Source organism: Chiloscyllium plagiosum, unplaced genomic scaffold (genome assembly GCF_037043375.1).
Source record: "Chiloscyllium plagiosum isolate Xiang-an unplaced genomic scaffold, Cpla_swu_hap1 HiC_scaffold_20, whole genome shotgun sequence".
NCBI classification, from domain to species: domain Eukaryota; kingdom Metazoa; phylum Chordata; class Chondrichthyes; order Orectolobiformes; family Hemiscylliidae; genus Chiloscyllium; species Chiloscyllium plagiosum.
In genome coordinates, this window is record NW_028270158.1 from 8,179,043 (window position 1) to 8,203,102 (window position 24,060).

At 40.4% G+C, this 24,060-nt stretch overlaps 1 protein-coding gene across 11 annotated transcripts in view; it reads left to right on the top strand.

Annotated features, from left to right (window-relative positions):
• Nucleotides 1-17,455, top strand: part of mrtfba (myocardin related transcription factor Ba) — a 240,623-nt gene extending 223,168 nt beyond the window's left edge. For 10 of the 11 annotated variants that reach the window (XM_087997621.1, XM_087997624.1, XM_087997620.1 and 7 more), the window contains 6 exons: nt 1,807-2,841; nt 3,212-3,352; nt 5,580-5,738; nt 9,176-9,316; nt 10,013-10,073; nt 13,187-17,455. In XM_087997621.1, the coding sequence (XP_087853747.1) occupies nt 1,807-2,841; nt 3,212-3,352; nt 5,580-5,738; nt 9,176-9,316; nt 10,013-10,073; nt 13,187-13,725 (2,076 nt within the window). In that variant the 3' untranslated portion in view covers nt 13,726-17,455. The remainder of the gene's footprint in view (nt 1-1,806; nt 2,842-3,211; nt 3,353-5,579; nt 5,739-9,175; nt 9,317-10,012; nt 10,074-13,186) is intronic. The other variant, XM_087997629.1, reaches the window with a different exon arrangement.
• The last annotated feature ends 6,605 nt before the right edge of the window (nt 17,456-24,060 follow it).

The following is a 24,060-nucleotide window of genomic DNA, read 5'->3' on the forward strand; positions in this document are numbered from 1 at the left end:
GAAAGTGTTATTACCTGAGAAGAGAGGTGTTAAACATTAAGCTGTCATAGACAGGCTGGTGGAAGTGGCAGAATTACCCAACATTTGAAATTTAATGCAGACAAGTGTGTTGTAAAACTTTTTAGCAGGAGGAATGAGGAGAGACAATAGAAGGATACAATTCTAATGGAGGTGCAGAACCAGCGACACTTTGGGGTAAATTTGCACAAGTCATTGAATTTGGCAGGGCAGGTTGAGGAAGTGTTTGATAAAACATGCAAAATCCTGTGCTTCACACGCATTGGCAAAAGTAATGAAGTTATGGTGAACCTTTAGCAAAACGTTGGCCCAGCCTCATCTGTAGTATTGTGCCCAATTCTGGAGGCCCTCTTGGAACAATGTGAATGTTTTACACAGGGTGCAGAAAAGATTCATGAGAATGAATGAGGGACAGCAGTTATGTGGTCAGATTGGGATTGCTGGGACTGTTCTGCTTAAAGAGGAGGTTTGTTCGAGGTACACAAAACCATGTGGTGTGTAGAAAAAGCAGATAGACACTGTTCCTTTGGCCAAGGGATCAGGAACTAGAGGACACTAATTTAAGGGGAATGGTAAAAGAAACAAAATTGATACTTCTCTGAAGAGAAAATAATTACAGGCCTAGGGGAAAAGGCTGACCTGATCACTCAGTGGGCCTAATAGCCTCCTTTTGTTTTTATTGTTCCATGTTTCGATAAGACATGTGTATCCAGTTTCATCTTTGGGTTATCCAATTGTCAAAAGTAAATGTAGGGAAAAGTGAGTCAACTCTTATAAGAAACTAGGACCATTTAGTAGAGTGATTTATAAGAAACACCTTGGAATCATAAATTCTCATCTCGATAGAAGAGTCTTGAAAGACCAGTCTGTAAGTATCATGTGAACTTGCTTAAAGAATATCATTCTCTCAATGATTCATCAGTTCAATCTCCTTTTGTGTGACATATTTGTGTTTGTTTTAAATCTGTAAACAATGTTTTCTGATCACACATGTGATTTTAGTTGGACATATGTGTGATAGTGTTCCTGTTCTAAGCTGTTGTTAATATGGGTATAAAATTGGATGTGTATTTGTATCGATCCCATGATGAACAGGCAGATTTGTGAAATGGTATGTGCAAGGGGAAAACACATGAAATTATAATAGAAAATGCTGGGAGCAGTCAGAAGATCTGGCAGCATCAGGGGTACCACCAGCCTGCAAGGTTAACTCTTGTTCTCTTTCTTTCTACAGATGCTGCCAGACCTGCTCAGTGTTTCCAACTTCGTTTTTCTTTCAGATTTCTAGCATTTGCTTTATACTACTTTGCTTTTTTTTGTTATTGAATATAAAATGCAGAGTTCTAAGCAAGTAAAGAGAAATGGTGGTAAATTTTAATAGATGGGATTTGAAATTGTGTACCTATTTTTCAATAAATTGGTGTCCCATGTTTTTATTGTATATGTGATGCATGCTGATTAGTTTTCTAAATATATCCATTAGGTTTGTCAAGTGACTGATCTGAGAGTGATAAGTCCATTTGTAGCAATAAGAATAAAATTTGATTTTTAGTGGCTTTGTTAATGTAGAAAAGTACTCTCACAGCAACAAAGAATAATTTTGGTACAGCTTTCTATTAGACCTGGCAAGTTGGATGGTAAGACTGTCCTGATCTGACTAATTCTTTAATATATTGAAATTAACTGAGAGTTTGAGAGCACCCCTTAAAACTAACGTAGCATTACTTTAAACTTACTTTTAAGCATGATAATTTATTTAACCAGTTGTTCTTGTTTTATATTGTGCAGGTTGCAGAACTGAAGCTGGAACTGAAGTTACGAGGACTCCCAGTGTCTGGTACTAAAATGGACCTCATAGAGAGGTTAAAATCTTACCAAGACTTAAGCAACGCTGCTGTTAGTGCTGCCGTAGTGACAGCCTCTAACTCTACTATTGCAAGAAATCAGTTGACGGCTGCATTTCCTATTGCTGCTCTTAGCAATGTCATGACCACCACAGAAGCAACCGTTACAACAGCATCAAACAATTTCCAATTCTATGAAAATGCAGCCTCTCCATCTCCTACCTCTCCAGCTCCCTCAGAGCAGTCTAACATCAGCACCGATGATAGCAATCTCACAGATATGTTTACTGAGCTGGTGACCATGGTGTCTCCTTCACAGCTCACAATTCATGCTTCACCTGTGAATACGACTGTTAATGAAGATAGCACAGGGGTGAATGGGGCAACAAACCATTCGAATTCTCAAGGTGCTAGCTTGGTGAGTCTAGATGCTGATGCTACTGAAAAGGACCGAAAGCTTCAGGAGAAAGAGAGGCAAATCATCGACCTCAAGAGAAAGCTTGAGCAGGAACAAAAGTTGGTGGAAGAACTGAAGATTCAATTGGAAATTGAGAAAAGATGTCAGCATCAACAATCTGTGACTGTAAACCAGAAGCAATTGGAAACTCATGTCAAAGAGGAACACAGTCTCTCCAACTGTCCTATTTCAAGACAGCCAGCAACAGCACCCAATCAACCTCTGGGTCCATCAACCATCACTAATCTTGGCACATGCAGTCAGAATGCAATGAAACAAAATGGTCTGCTTGTGAAGCAGGAAGGCTCACCGGCAACAGCAGGGCAACAGAATGCAGTCTCTCAGTTTTATGTAAACCCACCAAGACAAACACCAACTACAGTTATTGCCCAGGCCCAACCTCATGCTTTATTGACCACTCAGACTGGAACCCAGCTTTTACTGCCATTGGCCATCCAAGCACAGAATGCAAACCCTTCCAGTGAGTCTAAGCATTTACATGCAGGAAATATTAAACTGCAGGTATGGAGTTACTAAACTTGGTTTTACTCACTATATATTTGTGTCCTATTTTTGTGGCAGACTTGTAGGATAATGAATGATAACTAATTTGCACTAAAAGAACAGAATCACAATGTAAAGTGGAGTCATTTGTTTTCAGTCACATAAGGATGTATATTATAAATTTAAATTCTGAATTAAAGCTCCAATTATCAGAAAAAATACAATTCCAAATACGTTAATACTCAGTATTTTCAGAAAGGTTAAATCCCAAACTCCCAATGGTCAGAGCCTATTGATGCTGTCATCATTTTATTAAGAAATTGGTGATAAGATATTTCTATATATAATATAATTTGCACTGATCTGTTTTTCAATATTTCTTTGGCAGTCTCATTCACAAGCCCAGGTGCAGATACCAATCGCTGTCCCAACTTCTGCTCCAGTCCAGTCTTCAGGCTCTCAGAAGCAGTCACAACCATCAGAACCTGTGCCCCAACATAGTTTGTCCCAGAACCCACAGATTACAAAGGTTTGTAGTGACAGTAAAAGTGAAATTGTGTGGTTCGGTGTACCAGAGTTAAGCCAGCCATCTAATATTTGGGCAGAAATGGAGTAAATTGCTTGTAATGAAATATCAAAACCACACATGGCGATTAGCTTAGTTTAATTTTTATATTGTAAATCTTTATTTTCCCAGATGAGGTACTCCTATTATTAGCTTAACTTTCAAAGACCCATTAGCACTGGTTTGGATATCCACATGTTCATTTGTATATCTCCATTCTCCACAGGAAATTATCCCATTATTTACAGTCAAACCTGAATTGACCAGCGATTGTTTTACATTCTTGAAGATTCCTTAAGAGTTAATTCTAAATTTTAACTATATGTAAGAACATTCTTTGCTTGAGAAAAATTAAGAATGGGAGTAGACCAGGTGGTCTGCTAATTGTCGACTACCCAATTGCGATGCCTTGAATATCAGGATTCCCAAAATGTTGCACTCTGAGTAGTCACAGCATCTCCTGGGAGATGTTATTAAAAAAACAGACAAAAACAGACCAATTCATGAAGGAGAAAATCTCCTACATAGTCAAGCAAGATTACTTACAAGTTATATTACCTTGTATCACATCTATCATTTGTAACTTACACCCAGAACAATTGTTTTGTAAACTAATTATGTAAGCGAAGTTAGGGTTATATCTATCAGTAAAATAACCTCTGTGAAAAATAGCAATCTCTTGATATTCTACTCTAATTCTGTGCTATTCATTCATGGGATGTGGGCATTACTAGCAAGAACTGCATTTATTGCCCATCTCCAATTACCTAAAGGACAATTCAGAGTCAACCATATTGCTTTGGATCTGGAGTGTCTCTGGTGGGCCAGATCCGGTAAGGGAGGCAGAATTCCTTCCTTCAAGGACATTGTTGCAAAAACCCATTTGGTTCACTAATCAACAGTGGTCGCCATTGGTGAGTGGGCAGCCAACATTGGGTTAACCTTATACTGCAAATTTGTATTAAATACACATTTCACCATCTGCCATGGTGGGATTTGAGCCTATATCCTAGAGCACGGAATGCGATGCAGAGAAAAGAGCTTCATTAAAAAAGTCTGTAGTATTTAAAGTTCCATCTAACTCTATCAATGGCCATACCACACTCTTGGAAGGCAAAATGCCACAGCCACAGAAGAAATGGCTTTGATAGTTTGTCTTCTATAGGAAAGATGTTATTGCACTGAAAGTATGCCATTGGATGTCAGCTTTCAGTCACAAACAGCCTTCTGCCACTAACCTCTGCCTCCTATCGCTAAGCCAATTTTGGATATAACTTCCCAAGTTTCCTTGGATCCAATATTCTTTTACCTTCTTTATCAGTCTAGTATGTGGGCTCTTGTCAAAGGTTTTACTGAAACTCATATAAACTACATTAACTGCACACCTGATGAATCTCCTCAAAAAGTTCAATCAAATTCGTTCTCCTCTGCCAATGCCAAGCTGAGTATTCCTGATCAAACCAAGTGGAGGTTAATTCTTTCCTTAAGAATTTTTTCAAATATTTTCCTTATCACTGATGTGAGATTCACTGGTCTATATTGCCCTGGTTTCTTTCTGCTACCCTTCTTGACAAATGGAATGTAGATCATTATGAAGGTCATAAAAGTAACAGTCCTAATCTCAATCTTATAGAACACCAATTTGTAACCAGTTTATGCACAAATCCACAACAATTAATAACCATTTCTTCCTAACAGGAGTGTAGTCAGTTTTTAATCCAGTCCAACATTCTGCCATAATTTCTCAAGATCTACCATACAGCAGTCTGATACATGGCGCCTTATCAATAATTTTATGCAAATCCATCAATGTTCACCAGTTAGTAGTTTCTTTGGAAAAAAATCAAAGATTGATCTGACACCATCTTATAGTTCCTCCATAAATCAAGTTGACTGTCTCTCCTAACTACTACTACTTTGTCCAGGTTGTTGTACAAAGTATATGCATGTTACACATAATAAAAGTCAAGCTATCAAAACCTTTTTTTTCTGTAGTTTTGGCATTTTGCCCTTTTTGAAAACTAATCTCCTGGGAGTGTGGTATAACCTTTGATAGGGTTAGGTACAACTTTAAATATGCTTTTATGAAGGTAAACATTATTTATTCTGCTCTGAATTTTTGATGCAGTAGACTGAGGATGTATTTTTCTGAGACTGGTCAAAAAATTTATAGAGACTTGTAAATCCACAGGTTTTTGCATCCACATCAACAACGAATGCATTTACAAATCACATTCAGACAGCAGCAACAGTGCAGCAATGTTTCATAAACAATTCAACAGGGAATGTGCATCATCCAAGGATCAGCAGTGTTAATGCTTCACTGAATGGACCCAACTGTGTACACAAGGTAATTGTAAATTTTATATAGCATCCTTTTTCAGAAAAAGCAATGGCAGGTTTCTCAATTATATTTATTGGTCTCCACCTTTAGATATTTATCAGTTACCTTATTGGAAGGATGAATATATTGTTATTAATGTACTTTATTAGTCTTCACATCTGGGCAGGATAATCTTCCAGCAACAACTTCATAAAAACATTCATGTGAACCTTTTACCACTCATCCTCTCAGCTTCTCCCAGTCTCTTTCTACTGGTAGGGACAATAGTCCTGGCTTGGATTAGTTTGTAAGTCTAAGTTCCTTTGTCTTGTCTTAGTTTGCTGTTCCTCAGCAGTATAAGGAAACTTTAAAACTTTTAGTTACAACGTTTCTCAGCTATGGTGGTGTTATGTTTTAGTTGCTGCCTTTCAGTTTGTGCAAACCATGGCCTGAGTCAGTTATATTTCAATTAGTCTCAATCTCTGCAGGATTATCATAGAAACCATAGACCTGTTGTCACTGCAATCACTAAAAGTCAAGGCAGCACTTAATACATTAATATTTTGAACTTTCATATGGACAATAATATTTTCAGATACAGCATGTTAGTAGTTTAAGGAACGAGCTACGCCAGGTTTAGAATGCTTGGCTGGATCAAATGATATTGGACCTTCTGGTTTTGAAAGCTTTCTACACTGGAAAGTTTCACGCAACAATTGTTTATGTCTGTGGCAGACTTAATGATTGTTTGTCAATAACTAATAACAATTTCATTATTGTTATATTGTTTAGTTACCAGAATGAACCCAACCTCTCTTCTATCTGGTAATTCCTGTGTACCTGTAACGAAGAGCAAAGCTGCTAAGAACTTGGAAAAACAAATGAATTACAGCAAAAGCACATTAAAGGCTGGATGCTTGGGCCCCAGCTGTTTAGAATCTTGGTCAGTGATTGGGTGTGGGAACTAAATATATGATTTCCAAGTCTGTTGATGATACAAAACTAAGTGGGAATGGATTGAAAGGAGGCTGCATGCAAGTTTCAAAGGGATTTAGATAGGCCAATGTGTAGGCAAGCACATAACCGTTGGAATACAATGGGGAGAAACACGAATGCAGAGTATTTTTAAATGGTGAGAGGGTGGGAAATGTTGATGTCCAGAGAGATCTGGGTGACCTTGTTCATAAATTATTGAAATCTAATATGCAGGTGGATTAGGAAGACATGGTACATTGGCCTTAATTACAAGGGAATTTGGGTACAGGAGTAAATGTATCTTTCTCCAAATGTACAGGTGAGACCATATCTGGAGTATTGTGTACAGTTTTTGTCTCCTTGCCTGAGGAATAGTGTCCTTGCCATGGAGGATGTGCAGTGGAGGTTCACCTGCCTGATGTCTGAGATGGTGAGATTGTCCAGTGAGGGGTGATTGAGAAGACTGGGTCTGTATTCTGTCGAGTTTAGAACAATGAAAGGAGATCTCATTGAAGCCTCACAAGAGTCAACACGATAGATGCAGGAAGGCTACTTTCCCCCCTACCTGGGTGGGTCTAGAATCAGGCGACACAGTCTCTGAATAAGTGGTAGGCCATTTAGGACTGAGATGTGGAGGAATTTCTTCACTCGGAACATGGTGAATCTTTGGTATTCTCTACCCCAGGAAACTGCGGACACTCAGTCATTGCTATATCTTTGGAACACACTCAATAGATTTCTTGTTGTTAAAGACAACAAGGGATGGGGAAATGGTGTTGAAATAGAAGATCAGCCATGATCTAGTTGAATAATGGAACAGAGTCAGGCTGAATTAGCTACAGCAGCTCCAGTGGTCCCAAGTTTAATGCAATTTGGGATCAGTGTCTTTAAGCAGATGTGGGTTAAGGTGTGGAAGCACTGCCTCCAGCCATTGTTTTAAACAAATTCTTTTAAATGGGAGTCGGCTAGTTGCTTGAAATGAGAGCAAGTGTTCATGGAGAAAAGCACTACTAGGACAGAACAGCTTGTTTCTATACAGTGATGTTGAAATTTGGTAGGATTTGTGCCTGGTTTGAACGATTTTTACTTCCTCAGTATTTAGTTCTTGGTGTAAATAGGCCTTAAAACCCTGCAGGGATTCGCTGAATCCTGCCTCACCTCCAACCAGAGCTAATGCTGAGCCTTGCTTTTCTGAATGTTTTGGAAAATAGCTATAAGTTGCATTTAAAGAGTTTTATAAGTAAATCTATACAGTACTGCCTTAGTCAATTGATTGTCCAATTAAACTTATGGTAGTATGGTCTGAAGAGAAGGAACCCTTGACACTGCTGCACCTTACTGCATACTGTGCTGGGCATTGATTTCCTGCACCCTTCCACTGGGAGATGGACAAGGTCTTGCAGAAAGGAGAATATTTCTGGTTTGAGAGATGTGATTTGGAGGTGCCAGTGTTGGACTGGGGTGACAAAGTTAAAAATCTCACAGCACCAGGTTATATTGTTCAGTATATCATATCAGTTGCATGCATGACACTGTGATCTTTTGCTATAAATTCTGTGTCTTATGATCCTGCTCCACAGTTACTTGATGAAGGAACAGTGCTCCAAAAGTTAGTACTTCCAACAAAACCTGTTGGATTATAACCTGGTGTGCGTGTTTTCGTTTGAGAGAGTAAGCTGCCTTGATGGGATGAATTGACAGACTTGCACAATCTGCTGGTCCTTTGTTCAATTCCTCAAAGGGCCAGCAAGGAAATGTATTTTCCTGAAAGAGACTTCAGATTTTCCTATCTAATTTCTAGGAGATTCTGTGATTGAGAGTTTGAGGTGGGTCCAGAGACTCAATAGAGGGGCAAGATTGTGTAGTGTATAAACATTGGCAGAGACAAGTTGGGTCAAATTACCTCTGACTGTGCTTTGGAATCTGTGTACCTTTACACTTTAAATGGTGAGGGTTAATACCATTCAATGTTACTCTACGTTTAGACAAGATAGGCCAAATTATCTTTTTCCCAAGAATCAGTTTACCTGTTTGTGTGATGTTCCTCATTATTCCTATTCTACTTATGGAATTCCATGTTCACTTATTTTCAACGTATCAGAAAACATGCACAATTGTTTGAAAACATCAAAACTAAGACTGTATGACTCTGAATTTTATTGGCATTAAACAAGAAATATAGCCCAGTACATGAATTAAAAATATAGTCCAGTTAATTCCAAGAGTGTTGACAGTTTTGTTGCACTGAATTGTTTAGCTTTTTAATTTCTAACACGCTCCAGTTTTACCTTTCACAGGGTAACTGTCTGAAATATAGTGCATCCTTTGAAACAATAATTTTCTGGAAACTGAAGGTTCTTTTATGAAACTTTGTATTTCTATTCTTGCTGCATTAATTAATAGGAGAAACATGCTATTGATAAATATTTATTTCTAGTGACTTCTTACTAAGTTGAAATATTTATATTGTATTATCTGTATCTCCACAGTCCAGACCATCTTCCCCACCTCAGTCTCAACAGCAGTTAGTAATCCAGCACCAAGTTTTTAGCAACTCTGTTTCAAAGGCAAAAGAACTCCCTCGATATGAGGAAGCAGTCAAGCAGACTCGCAATTTAAAACAGCAGGAGGTAAGCACAATGCGGAAAGTTCATAGACATTGAAATACTGGTGAAGATACTGTGGTTCATCCAGTGATTTGTGGGATACTAGAAATAATGCAACCAGTCAGATCGAGGGAATGCATGGGTTCACAACCTAATTAATTTAAATGCTGTTTCATTGTCCCTATCTCCTATATGTACATTTGTTGGAGAGAAAACCTTGAGGTCGGAAACAAGGCTGACATGCACACCCATTATTGTGTTCCTGACCTGGTACAAATAAGGTGGTGAGCTGGGGCCATTACTGGTGAAGAACCCATACTGGTGAAAGGCAAATTTGAGAACTACTTCTCACTGAGAGCAGTCAACACATCTGGGTCTGGCAGTTAGGGGCAGAAACATAGAACTAGAAGCAGGAGTAAGCCATTTGGCACCTTGAGTCTGCTTTGTCATTCAGTATGATGGTGGCTCACCGTCCATTTAAACGGAACCTTTTGGATGCTATGATGAGGGAAGCCAATGTTTTTTCACATGGATGTGCTCCGAGGTCTTTCTCGCTCTTTATTTTGTTGTCCTGTTTGACCCAAACCTATATCACTGCTCCTGTAATCATTACAAATCTGAAAATAATATGCAGTGATAATGAGCAGTAACTGAGAACGCAACAACTGTATATGGAGCATGTTGCATTTTTTTGTAAACTTTAGTTGAATTTTTGTGCAGGTCTTTAATGCCCACAGTCAGCAGATGGATGATCTTTTTGATATCCTCATTGAGAGTGGAGGTAAGCTGAATTCACCATATTGGTACAGTCAATGGCTATTGCTTTTAATAGCCATTTGGTAATACAGAAGCTGAATATTGCTGAAAAAAGATATCAGTTTTGACAGTTAATGATGAGCAAGGTCCTAACCATACCCATCCAGCTTGTGGTTTACAAAATTCAAAACAGCGTTCAATATTAGATGTGATTCTTTGATTGGATGGCATTTCCTTCCCAAGATCCACAAGCCTGACCACCCTGGCCGACCCATTGTCTCAGCATGCTCCTGCCCCACTGAACTTATCTCTACCTACCTCGACACTGTCCTATCCCCCCTAGACCAGGAACTCCCCACATACGTTCGAGACACCACCCACGCCCTCCACCTCCTCCAAGACTTCCGTTTCCCTGGCCCCCAACGCCTCATCTTCACCATGGATATCCAATCCCTCTACACCTCCATCCGCCATGACCAGGGCCTCCAAGCCCTCCGTTTTTTCCTCTCCAGACGTCCCCAACAGTACCCTTCCACCGACACTCTCATTCGTTTGGCCGAACTGGTCCTCACCCTTAACAATTTCTCCTTTGAATCCTCCCACTTCCTCCAGACCAAAGGGGTAGCCATGGGCACACGTATGGGCCTCAGCTATGCCTGTCTCTTTGTTGGCTACGTAGAACAGTTGATCTTCCATAATTACACCGGCACCACTCCCCACCTCTTCCTCCGCTACATTGATGACTGCATTGGTGCCACCTCGTGCTCCCGCGAGGAGGTTGAGCAATTCATCAACTTCACCAACACATTCCACCCTGACCTTAAATTTACCTGGACCATCTCTGACACCTCCCTCCCCTTCCTGGACCTCTCCATCTCCATTATTGACGACCGACTTGACACTGACATTTTTTACAAACCCACCGACTCCCACAGCTACCTGGATTACACCTCTTCCCACCCTACCTCTTGCAAAAATGCCATCCCGTATTCCCAATTCCTCCGCTGTATCTGCTCCCAGGAGGACCAGTTCCACCACAGAACACACCAGATGGCCTCCTTCTTTAGAGACCGCAATTTCCCTTCCCATGTGGAACTGGGACCCACCCTCACATCCTGGCACTTTCCCCTGCCACCGCAGGAACTGTAAAACCTGTGCCCACACCTCCTCCCTCACCTCTATCCAAGGCCCTAAAGGAGCCTTCCATATCCATCAAAATTTTACCTGCACATCCACTAATATCATTTATTGTATCCGTTGCTCCCGATGCGGTCTCCTCTACATTGGGAAGACTGGGCGCCTCCTAGCAGAGCGCTTTAGGGAACATCTCCGAGACACCCGCACCAATCAACCACACCGCCCCGTGGCTCAACATTTCAACTCCCCCTCCCACTCTGCCGAAGACATGGAGGTCCTGGGCCTCCTTCACCGCCGTTCCCTCACCGTCAGACGCCTGGAGGAAGATAGCCTCATCTTCCGCCTCGGAACACTTCAACCCCAGGGCATCAATGTGGATTTCAACAGTTTCCTCATTTCCCCTTCCCCCACCTCATCCTAGTTTCAAACTTCCAGTCCCCTTGACTTGTCCGGACTTGTCCGACCTGCCTAGCTCCTTTTCCACCTATCCACTCCACCCTCTCCTCCCTGACCTAACACCTTCATCTCCTCCCCCACTCACCCATTGTACTCTATGCTACTCTCTCCCCACCCCCACCCTCCCCTAGCTTATCTCTCCACGCTTCAGGCTCTCTGCCTTTATTCCTGATGAAGGGCTTTTGCCCGAAACGTCGATTTTGCTGAAGCTCCTCGATGCTGCCTGAACTGCTGTGCTCTTCCAGCACCATTGATCCAGAATCTGGTTTCCAGCATCTGCAGTCATTGTTTTTACCATTTGTTAAATAATCCTGAGTGGACAAGGGCAGAAGTCACATGACACCAGGTTATAGCCCAACAGGGTTTATTTGAAACCACAAGCTTTTGGAGCACCGCTCCTTCATCAAGAGATGAAAGCTTGTGATTTCAAATAACCCTGTTGGACTATATCCTGGTATCATATGACTTCTGATGTTATCCATGTCAGTCCAACACCGGCACTTCCACGTTGATCCTGAGTGTGCACAGGATTATGCTGATAATTAGTGTAGGATTGTCTGTCTGGCTCACAGTATGATATGCTTACATATACTGGAATCTCTGCATATCAGTACACGGAGCCCTGTAATTTGCAGACAGGAAGGACATATGCAAGCACTCAAATCAGGCCCTTCCTGAAGAAGGGCCTGTGCCCGAAACGTCGAATCTCCTGTTCCCTGGATGCTGCCTGACCTGCTGTGCTGTTCCAGCAATAAAGTTTCAACCAAGCACTCAAATCAACAAAATAGGTGACAGTCATTTTCTGGTTCATTTCTCAGGGCAATACCTTGACCAATTGGAATCGACCTGCCTGGCTTCACATTGAAACAAACCTTGGCAGTTAACTGTCAGTTGTTATCTAACTGGTGCATTCTCTGGTAGCACCTGTACCAATCAGATTCCAATTGCCAATCAGTCAGCACTCTCCTCTCATACAGTGTAAAATGTTGTTTCCCCTTTGCATTGGTATTTATTTCAAATTGGCCTGATATGTGCAAGATGAAAAGTCTCAACAAAATGTTCCTTTTCTTCAGCAATGATACAATAATATGTTTAGTTTTGTGGAAGATTAGAGATAAAGAAGTAAGATTATGACCTGAATATGACCTTCATTCTCTTGTAGTTGTTCCAGTGTTTACTATTGTCATCCTTTATATAACCGGATATGGAATTTGAGAATGGGTGATTTCTGAGTTGTAACTAGATCTATAAGATGTCATACCTGAAACATCTGAAGTATAGAGTAGGCTGCACGTTCCATAAAGTGTTGCATGTTTTGTTAGTATTTTACAACTTCATAATTCAAATAAGTGTGGAAAAGAACGAAGGAAACTGGTCAATTATTGAAAGCATTGACTAAGATCATTCAGTTGACTTTTAAATACTGTGATGCTGTCCAATTTAGCCATTTCCTAATTACCTTAGAGTGTAAAGTGATTAAAATATTTGATTGAAATTAGTGCAGTCCTAATGACCCTAACTTTACAACTTTCTGTTATGTGATAGAGATTTCGCCCATTGTAAAAGAAGAATCATTGCCTGCTACCAAGATGAGAGCCGTGGTAGCCAACATCTCCTCTTTGCCAGTGAATGCAGCATTGTCTCGACCACCACCTCAAGTTCAGATGGCACCTCCTCCACTGTCCCTTAAATCAGCAAATGATCTCACAGTTGGTTCAGAAAATCAACTTGAGGCCTTTCTGGATGGCACATTGTCATCTGGTGCCGATATTCCTCAAATGGCAATGAGCCAAGAGGGCTCAGACTCTCTTCCTGTAATGGAGGATCTTCAGAATGATCTACTGAATACATCCAGCATTCTAGACCAGCATCATTCTGCCATGGACACCTGTGATATGCATTTCAATGCAGAAAATTCTTGCCTGAACTTGGACCTTCCAGACACTAATTTGGACAATATGGATTGGCTGGATCTGACGATGCCGGCATCCACTACAGGACTCACTCCCATTAGTAGTGCTGCTCATAGTGTGTTTTCCACTGACTTTCTGGATGGTCATGATCTTCAGCTACATTGGGAGTAATACAACCGGGCTCTTGGTGGTACCCAAACAAAATCTATATGCTCTCTTAGTGTTGTGTGTCAGTCATCTAGTAATGGCTAGTACTCTAATGTAGTAACAAAACAAGCCAAGTTGAGATTCTCTGGTCCAGTCCACTTTATTGTCTCTAGATGGAAGAGTGGGCAGTGGCAAAATGTGATGATTCAGGGCAAACTGACAATCCTACAGTCTGGCCGTTTTGTGGCTTTGTATTTTTATGTAATGTTTTCTTTGGTGTCACTGGCAATTACTGTTCTGCTGAAATGAAGATTGAAATTGAAGAGAATTTCTTCTTCATGCAAGTGAACTTTCCCACAGGGTGGTCTGAGCCAAAATGCATGGTATTGTGAAGTTTATTACACTGGCTGGTTCAGTGACTTCTTTTTATCAGTCTGGGTGAACTATTCCATTCTTTCGAATGCAGAAATGTTTTGAACTAGTTCATCCTTTCCTACTTTGTACATTTTACTTCAGTGCTCTTTTCATCCATGTCTTCAACCATTTTATTACACTAAGGTGGTGTGTCCAGGGCAAAAACTACCCAGTTTAGAATCACCATGGCTTCAGAACCTGTGGTAAATTTTGGATGTAGTTGGATCACTATTAGTTCTGAAAAGCCATGTATGAAACAAATGTCAGCCAGAGGCTTTTCTCTTATTTCAGGCAAGTAACTTTTTATTGGAATATGTACATTTCAGTACCAATTAATAAGCCTGTAGTACATTGTCTCTTATCAGTCCACCTGTCAATTTTGTAACTGATTGTCTCCTTCATTATACAAAGATGGACAAGGGGCTTGAAGCTCTGTAACTGTTAAAGCAAGCCCTCAAAAAGAAGAATGATTAGCATGAGTTATTCTGATGCCAAACATGTTCCCATGCCACTTTTTGTTAAATTTGGATCAGATCCTTTAGTTAAACAGGAGAAAAGGTTTAACTTGTGTATTTTTTTAATGTAAGACTGAGCCCATTTAATTATTTTTGGAGGCTGTTCCAAACTGCACCAGTTATGAGAATTCAACAGTGCTAACATAATATATTCTTTCATAATTTGCAAAATGCCAGCGCAGAGTTTGAACCAGTAGTTTTTAAAGGCCATCTTTTTGAAAATATATTGAGAGAGCTGTGTTCAGCCATTTAAAAATTTAAGGTATTCATGTTACTGCTGTGTGATATCCCCCTAATCAAGCTGCTTCCTGGTTCTGCTCCTTCCTCAAGAACAGGACTTGCCAAACACTTAATGAATGGAAACAGTTTAATGATAGAATGTGTCTTATTTAAAGGGAATGATTTCACTTACCAACCAAAGGGTTTAAAATGTAGAAAGTGAAGATTTGTATTCAAAGAAAGACAATAATGTTAAAATTAAAGCGGGGCTAAGCATTTTGAGAGGGAAATTGAATTGTCTATATTTTACAAGTGAATTAAGTTAATAAATGTATAAATTGAACAGAAATCATTGCCTTTGCAGTACAGATAGTACAGTACAAGCCATTTAACTTCAGATGAATCAGCACTTAACAGAATGTGAATGGTTAGTTGATGTTATGCCGTCCAGTCTACCCTCAATAATGATTTGTGAATCTGATGGTTAATTTTAGATAATTTGGGATTGCTTTCTCTTCTGAGGTGTGGTGCAATCCAGTTTAAAAGTCACGAATTTGGAGTTTGAACGTAAGTGTGTTTGAAAGTTACTTAACTATGGCTAGTCCCAGATGAAGCCCATTCAATTTGTTTGCAGGGAGGTGATCTTTGAAGGATTGTTGATTCAGCCCATTGTTGAATATTTATTATAGTCCACTTTAGTGGTTCTTGATGGGAGTTTGGCTAAGCAAAATATTACAGAGCAGATTGAAAGCCAAATGTTTCCAAAAATGTCTTGTCAGAATAACACTGATTACATAATTGGCTTTTCTGTATTTTTGCACAGCTGCTGAAAATTAAGATTAGCAATGTGCCAAAAAACAATATTTCAGAAGTAGGAACAGAACAAAAAAACCCAGCAGCATCAAATTATTATGGTAGCTGATAGTCTTTTCTCATTTTGTCCAGCTTGCAACTTGCTTGAAAGTTTCTTCAGAAGTAAGGTTTCTTTCAACCTTGGGAGAGTGTAAATTAATTTTACACTGAGATAGAGTGTAAGGAGTCTTGCTGATAGATGGACACGTTGGACTGAATTTTGTGGCATGGTTCGTGATCCCAACTTTGGCTCAGTTCTGGGTCAGGAACTTTAGCAGGTGGTCAGGCACAAAGATTTTACTTTGGATGTGGCTGTCAGTTTCCAGCATCTGTCGATGTGTTTGTCAGTAGGAATAGCAGCAGTGGGGCTTGGGTGCTGCTTCAGTAGGACTGCAGCAAGAGCCTAGATCCTCAAGCTTTCTGCTTGAGGACGGCTAAGCTGACAAATTACTAAAACACTCCAAATGTTTTGCATCTCAGTCGTACCAGGTGCAGACAATTCCAACAATATTCAAAATCAGAGTATGGAGAGAAATACGTTTGGGACTAAATATGTTATGAACCCAGCCCAACAGAATTCCATCGATATTTGCACATTCTTTTCCCCTTACTTTCAAATTCATTTCCGTGGCTCTGGGAGAATGCAGTGCATCACAACAGAATAGGCAACATTATTCAGACAGCTGTAGTAGATCCCAGGATCTGCACAAGAATACTTGGAAATGTATCATTGCCTGGTAAAGGACAACAGGCTCAAAGAATTGTTTTTTTTAAAAAGAAATATGAAGGGATCTTATATTTTTGTGCCAGAATATATTTTCTAGTTGTTGATAGATTAATTTCCCAAATTCAGTGACATTGAAAAGATCATATACTCGGTTTATTATTTTAGAATTATGAATGGACCTTTGTTTTGAAAGGGTTATAGTGTTTAACTATTTGTGAAAACAAAGAATAGAGCAGACTGTCTATTCCTAAATTAAATTACTCAACATTAAATCCAATACAATAGAAATCTAATTAGATTTTCGTTGCTAACAGTTGATTTTTGTGAATAAGGCAGTTTCACTTATTGAACTGCACTGAAATACTTAACTTTTGCCAAGTGGAAGCCAATAATGAAAAATAAACCTTCACGTGGTAAATGGAATGAAGTATATATTTTACAAAATAATCGGTTTCAGAATTGTATGGTTGGGGAAATCAAAGGGTAGGGTAGACTAGACTTGTCTTTGATCTGGGAATGTAAACTTTCGATAATCGAAAGAGTTACCAAAGAGAGAAACTAGCTTTACTCCTGAATAAGTTATGAGTACACCTCCACAGTAAATCACCTTCTAAAGTCGACATTATTGGCAAGTTTACATTTTGTAGGAGATGCTTTTGATGACCGTCTGTGTCTTGGCATCTCAATTTCTGTTGGTGACAAGACTCCAAAATCTTGTACATTTACCACAGGTTATTTTGTATAGTATTTGGGGGTCCAGGAAAAATGTAATATGTGTGGTGTTCTTCTATATCAAACCATGATGCCTTTGTAATCACTATTTGCACCTGTGAGAAATTCCATATCATGTTCAAATACTGTTTGTTTTGCACATTTGTATATATGTAATGCATATTTTTATATGTGTGAGTACATTTATCTGCAAAAGCCTTGTAAATATTAGCAATGTTGTAGTTACTGATGATATGTATCTCAGCAATTTTGCATTACTGCTGGTTTCAATAAAATGTTAATGTCCTATGATCTTCATTCTGGTACAAATTTCAGGTCTGCTTTAGATATTTTTGAGTAATGTGGGTAATTCCTCACATTTTACTTACTGTGATTGATTAACGTCTGAGAGTTGATCTCCACCTAACTGTCACGTCGCCACTTGACATCCAGTTCAGGAAGCTGTGTGGCTAGAGAAAAGAATGTGCTCTTAATGGACGTAGACAGCTTGTTACAATCATGTATCAGTTTAGACCTGATGGACCTTCATTGCAAGATAAAGTCAGTTCTGTGGTGGTGATGCCAACAAATAAATATGAAATATACTAGCAACTGGTGTGAGGCCAGAGTATTACAGAGGAACACGTGGCTATTTAGCTTATCATGTCCATGTGGACTCTCTGCAAGACCAGCTCAGCCAGTTCTGCTCTTCTCCCCACTCTCTGTAGAGCTGCAGATTTTGTTATTCAGTTGCTTATCTAATAGGTCTATGCAAGACAAAAATTCCAAGGATCACTGTTATGCCCCACATCCAATATCTGATCAACACAAGCCAGTGACGGGCCCTGGAAGTACATTGTGACCATAGAGAAGTTCCAGAGGCCAGCCTTCAATTTGACCAAAGGCAGAGTGATGTCTCAAACTCCAGGGTGAAGCAATAAATTGAGGGATGAAGTCAGACCAGCTAAGAAGGAACTAAAACTGTACAACTTCCGCAGGTAAAAATAAATTCATTTTCCCATCCCAAGTGTAAAAGATGCCTATTTGCTTACATCATCGAAGTATATTGATAAATAAAAAGGGAAATTTGGATAGGCAATACACAATAAATTCAAGGATAGCTTTTCCTTTAGGAGCACACTTTGGGAAAGAAAGTTAACAAACTGAAGATTTTGAAAGCTCTTGTCATTTTTGTCTGAACCAGTAGCAAAAGGTAAAGCCTGCACTGAAGCATAGTTTTGTTTGCCATTTTCTGGTAAAACACTAGAAATTATTCACAAATAGTCAATGTTTCTTTTGCTATGTCTGTTGACTCTTTGTTCATTAAGTTTTTTCTGGTAAAAGCAATCCAGTGCATATCACTTGATACTTCCACAGTTGTAAGCGAAGTGGGGCTTTTGATGATTGCATCTTTCAGTATTGACAGCAGGACCTGAAGGACTCTGCTTTCAACAGCGGTTCAATGAATCGATTGACATGACCAATGCAACCCAGCTGATTTTTGTCCTTAAAACCATGTGTATAGAAATAAGAGGACCTTCTCATTCTTCTCTCCCTTAAAGAGAGAACAAGGAGTAAGGACATGTATGAAGAAGCCAAAAGGCATATGCTTGAGAAAAATATTCCAATCAAGGAATTGGTTTCCAGCATAACTGATCGTGCTTCAACCAGGTTTGGTGCAAATGTGGCCTTTGTCACATTTTTCACAAATGATCACTTGTTAAGCGGAAGGAGGCTTATGTGTTGATGAGACAAAATGGTTCAAATGAGGCGACGGAGAGTTACAGATCAGCCAGGAAGGATTTAAAGAAAAGTTAAGAAGAGCAAAGAGAGGACATGAGCAGATAGAATAAAGGAGAACCCTAAAGCTTTCTATAGGTATGTGAGGAATAAAAGGATGATTAGGGTAGGAATAGGGCCAGTCAAAGGCACAAGTGGGAAGTGGAGTGTGGACCCTGTGGAGATCGGAGAGGTGCTAAACGAACATTTCTCATTGGTTTTCACTCAAGAAAAGGAGAATATTGAAGAGGAGAAGAATGAGATACGAGATATTAGACTAGAAAGGATTGAGGTTAGTTACAAAGAAGTGAATTCTAGAAGGAGTGAAAGTAGACAAGTCTGCCTGGGCCGGATGGGATTTATCCGAGGATTCTCTGGCAAGCTAGGCAGGAGATAGTGGAGTCGTTATTGTCTACAGGTTTAGTACCAGAGGACTGGAGGATTGCAATGTGCCCTTGTTCAAGAAGGGTGGTAGGAATGACCTAGGTAATTTTAGGCCAGTGAGCCTTACGTCTGTTGTAGGAAAGGTTTTGGAAAGGATTATAAGAGATACTAGCAAGCAACAATTTGATTGCAGATAGTCAACATGGTTTCGTCAAGGGCAAGTCATGTCTCACAAACCTCATTGAGTTTTTTGAGAAGGTGACCAAGTATGTAGATGAGGGTAGGGCAGTTGACGTGTAAAGCCTTTGATAAGGTTCAACATGGTAGGCTGTTGGAGAAAATGCAGAGGCATAGGATTGAGGGGGATTTAGCAGTTTGGACTGGAAACTGGCTTTCTGAAAGAAGGCAGCCAGTGGTGATTGATGGAAAATATTCAGTCTGGAGTCCAGTTACTAGTGGTGTGCCACAAGGATCTGTTTTTGCACCACTACTGTTTGTCATTTTTATAAATGACTGACGCAGGCATAGGTGGATGGATTAGTAAATTTGTAGGTGACACTAAAGTCAGTGGAGTGGTGGACGGTGGAAGAATGTTACAGGTTGCAGGGCGACTTGGATAAACTGCAGAATTGGGTTGAAAGATGGCAAATGGAGTTCAATGCAGATAAATGAGAGGTGATTTACTTTGGGAAGAATAACAGGAAGGCAGAGTACTGGGTCAGTGGAAAGATTCTTGGTATTGGATCTTGGAGTCCAAAGTTGCCATCCAGGTTGATAGCGCTGTTGAGAAAGCATACGGTATGTTAGGTTTTATTGGTAGAAGGATTGAGTTCCAGAGCCATAATGTCATGCTGCAATTATACAAAATGCTAGTATGGCCACTAGAGTGTGGAATGCCTTACCTGCCAATGTAGGTAACTCAGCCACATCAGGAAGATTTAATCAATCCTTGGATAAGCACACGGTTGATGATTGGATAGTGTCGGGGGAATGAACTTACAATAGTTCACAGGTCGGCGCAACATTGAGGGCGGAAGGGCCTGTTCTGTGCTGTGTTGTTCTGTTCTATATTATAACCTGAGGTCCCCTTGGTCAATTGTTACAGTGTAATCTGCCAGTAAACGTTAGCAAGTTAGAACTTTTCTTGTATATGAAAATTATGATTGTAAATTTGTTTTAAGAAAGAGCCCTTCAGCTCCACCTGTTAATTCCTTACTTGATGACCTAATATTCCATGTTGCTGAGAGATAGGTAAGAGAAGAGAAGGTCCAGCAAAGATTTTGAGATCAGAGGCCTGAAATTGTCATGCTCCTTTGTCATCCTGTCCCCCCACCCCCAGTCGAAGCAGAACACTCCGAGACACAGTATAGCTTTACCTCCTTCATCTTTATTCTGGGCCCTGGAGGGAGAGAGAATAATCACTCGTCTGCAGGGACATGAGTTATCGGTCTTCTCTGGAATAGCAGTTTCTCAATTAACTATTAACCATTTTACAGGGTTGAGAATCCAGATAAGGCAACATACATATTAATTGGGTGACCGTTACAATCAATGAGTATCAATAGCAAAGACCAAGCTCTTTACTGTTATACAATGAATGTTCTTAACCTTATTAACTGGATTCATACGATGGATATTTTTCCCCTTGATAGCTGACCTTGCAGACCAAATGCTTCCAATATTGTTAAATGGCTCTACATAATGACTGCTTTTCCAGCTTAACCCATTACCCTTGCCTCAAGCACCCCATTGTTAACTAAGTTCTTGTCTGATCTGAGTCATGCTCAGCTGAAACTCTTGTTTCACAAAACGCAGAACTTAACTCTTTCCCTGCCTGCTTATACCCGATACACACTCCTTCCCTCCTTTTATCATTTCAGTAGTTAAGCAGGTTATTGACACAGAGCATATAATGATTGTAACAACAATTACTAGTCCATTACACTAAATAGTGTGAAGAATGCTCCCAGGCGTAAAAACAATTCAGTAAACATTTTAAATCCACAGTTCTTAGTGACCACTCCATCCCCTCCAAGTCAAGTGGAAACGAGCCAGTCCTCCCAAATCCCCTTTCGTAAAGTCCAACCTGAAAACAAAATTCAGTCTGTTCTTGCATCACTCCTTGGAGAAATCTGATTTCTTGGATAAGGGCAGTTAAACACTTGACAAAACTGATGTGATTTCTATCTTTGCAGAGATGCTTCAGATGGAGGATACCTGCGCATTTGAGAGTGAAGTGCAGCAGCAGGGAAGGTGAATGTAACTCCTGCTCTGCTGTTAAATGTAACAAGCCAGCCACTGTTGTGATGTTATTCTGATCGGTGAACCTTCATATCCCTTAAATGATTGAAAGACAAGGTAAAGCTACTGGGATATCATAGCAATTACGGAAACATGGCTCAGGGATGGGCAAGACTGGCAGCTTAATGTTCCAGGATACAAATGCTACAGGAAGGATAGAAAGGGAGGCAAAAGAGGAGGGGGAGTGGCATTTTTGATAAGGGATAGCAATACAGCTGTGCTGAGGGACGATATTCCCGGAAATACATCCAGGGAAGTTATTTGGGTGGAACTGAGAAATAAGAAAGAGATGATCACCTTTTTGGGATTGTATTATAGACCCCCCAATAGTCAGCAGGAAATTGAAAAACAAACTTGTAAAGAGATCTCAGCTATCTGTAAGAATAATAGAGTAGTTATGGTAGGGGATTTTAACTTTCCAAACATCGACTGGGACAGCCATATTGTTAAAGGTTTAGATGGAGAGGAATTTCTTAAGTGTGTACAAGACAATTTTCTGATTCAGTTTGTGGATGTACCTACTAGAGAAGGTGCAAAACCTGACCTACTCTTGGGAAATAAGGCAGGGCAGGTGACTGAGGTGTCAGTGGGGGAGCACTTTGGGGCCAGCAACCATAATTCTATTAGTTTTAAAATAATGATGGAAAAGGATAGACCAGATCTAAAAGTTGAAGTTCTAAATTGGAGAAAGGCCAATTTTGACGGTATTAGGCAAAAAATTTCAAAAGCTGATTAGAGGCAGATGTTCGCAGGTAAAGGGACGGCTGGAAAATGGGAAGCCTCCAGAAATGAGATAACAAGAATCCAGAGAAAGTATATTCCCGTCAGGGTGAAAGGAAGGCTGGTAGCTTTAGGGAATGCTGGATGACTCAAGAAATTGAGGGTTTGTTTAAGAAAAAGAAGGAAGCATATGTCAGGTACAGACAGGATAGATCGAGTGAATCCTTAGAAGAGTATAAAGGAAGTAGGAGTATACTTAAGAGGGAAATCAGGAGGGCAAAGCGGGGACATGAGATAGCTTTGGCAAATGGAATTAAGAAGAATCCAAAGGGGTTTTACAAATATATTAAGGACAAAAGGATAACAAGGGAGAGAACAGGACCCCTCAAAGATCAGCAAAGCAGCCTTTGTGTGGAGCCACAGAAAATGGGGGAGCTACTAAATGAATGTTGTGGTTCTGTTCACCGAGCTGGAAATTTGTTACAGACGTTTCGTCCCCTGTCTAGGTGACATCCTCAGTGCTTGGGAGCCTCCTGTGAAGCGCTTCTGTGATGTTTCCTCCGGCATTTATACAAACCACTGTAAATGCCGGAGGAAACATCACAGAAGCGCTTCACAGGAGGCTCCCAAGCACTGAGGATGTCACCTAGACAGGGGACGAAACGTCTGCAACACAAATTCCCAGCTCGGCGAACAGAACCTCACCAACGAGCACCCGAGCTACAAATCTTCTCTCAAACTTTGAATACTAAATGAATATTTTGTATCAACATTTACTGTGGAAAAGGATATGGAAGATATAGACTGTCGGGAAATAGATGGTGACATCTTGCAAAATGTCCAGATTACAGAGGAGGAAGTGCTGGATGTCTTGAAACGGTTAAAAGTGGATAAATCCCCAGGACCTGATCAGGTGTACCCGAGAACTCTGGGGAAACTAGAGAAGTGATTGCTGGGCCTCTTGCTGAGATATTTGTATCATCAATAGTCACAGGTGAGGTGCCAGAAGACTGGAGGTTGGCAAACGTGCCACTGTTTAAGAAGGGTGGTAAGGTCAAGCCAGGGAACTATAGACCAGTGTGCCTGACCTCAGTGGTGGACAAGTTGTTGGAGGGAATCCTGAGGGACAGGATGTACAAGTATTTGGAAAGGCAAGGACTGATTCGGGATAGTCAACATGGCTTTGTGCGTGGGAAATCATGTCTCACAAACTTGGAGATTTTTGATGAAGTAACAAAGAAGATTGATGAGGGCAGAGTGGTAGATGTGATCTATATGGACTATAATGCGTTCGACAAGGTTCCCCATGGGAGACTGATTAGCAAGGTTAGATCTCATGGAATACAGGGAGAACTAGCCATTTGGATACAGAACTGGCTCAAAGGTAGAAGACAGAGGGTGGTGGTGGTGGAGGGTTGTTTTTCAGACTGGAGTGTGACCAGTGGAGTGCCACAAGGATCGGTGCTGGGTCCTCTACTTTTTGTCATTTACATAAATGATTTGGATGCGAGCATGAGGTACAGTTAGTAAGTTTGCAGATGACACCAAAATTGGAGGTGTAGTGGACAGTGAAGAGGGTTACCTCAGATTACAACAGAATCTGGACCAGATGGGCCAATGGGCTGAGAAGTGGCATAAGACCATAAGACATAGGAGCAGAAGTAAGGCCATTCGGCCCATTTAGCGTCCCAGCCTCCACTGCACTCTGCGGCAATGAATTCCACAGGCCCACCACAC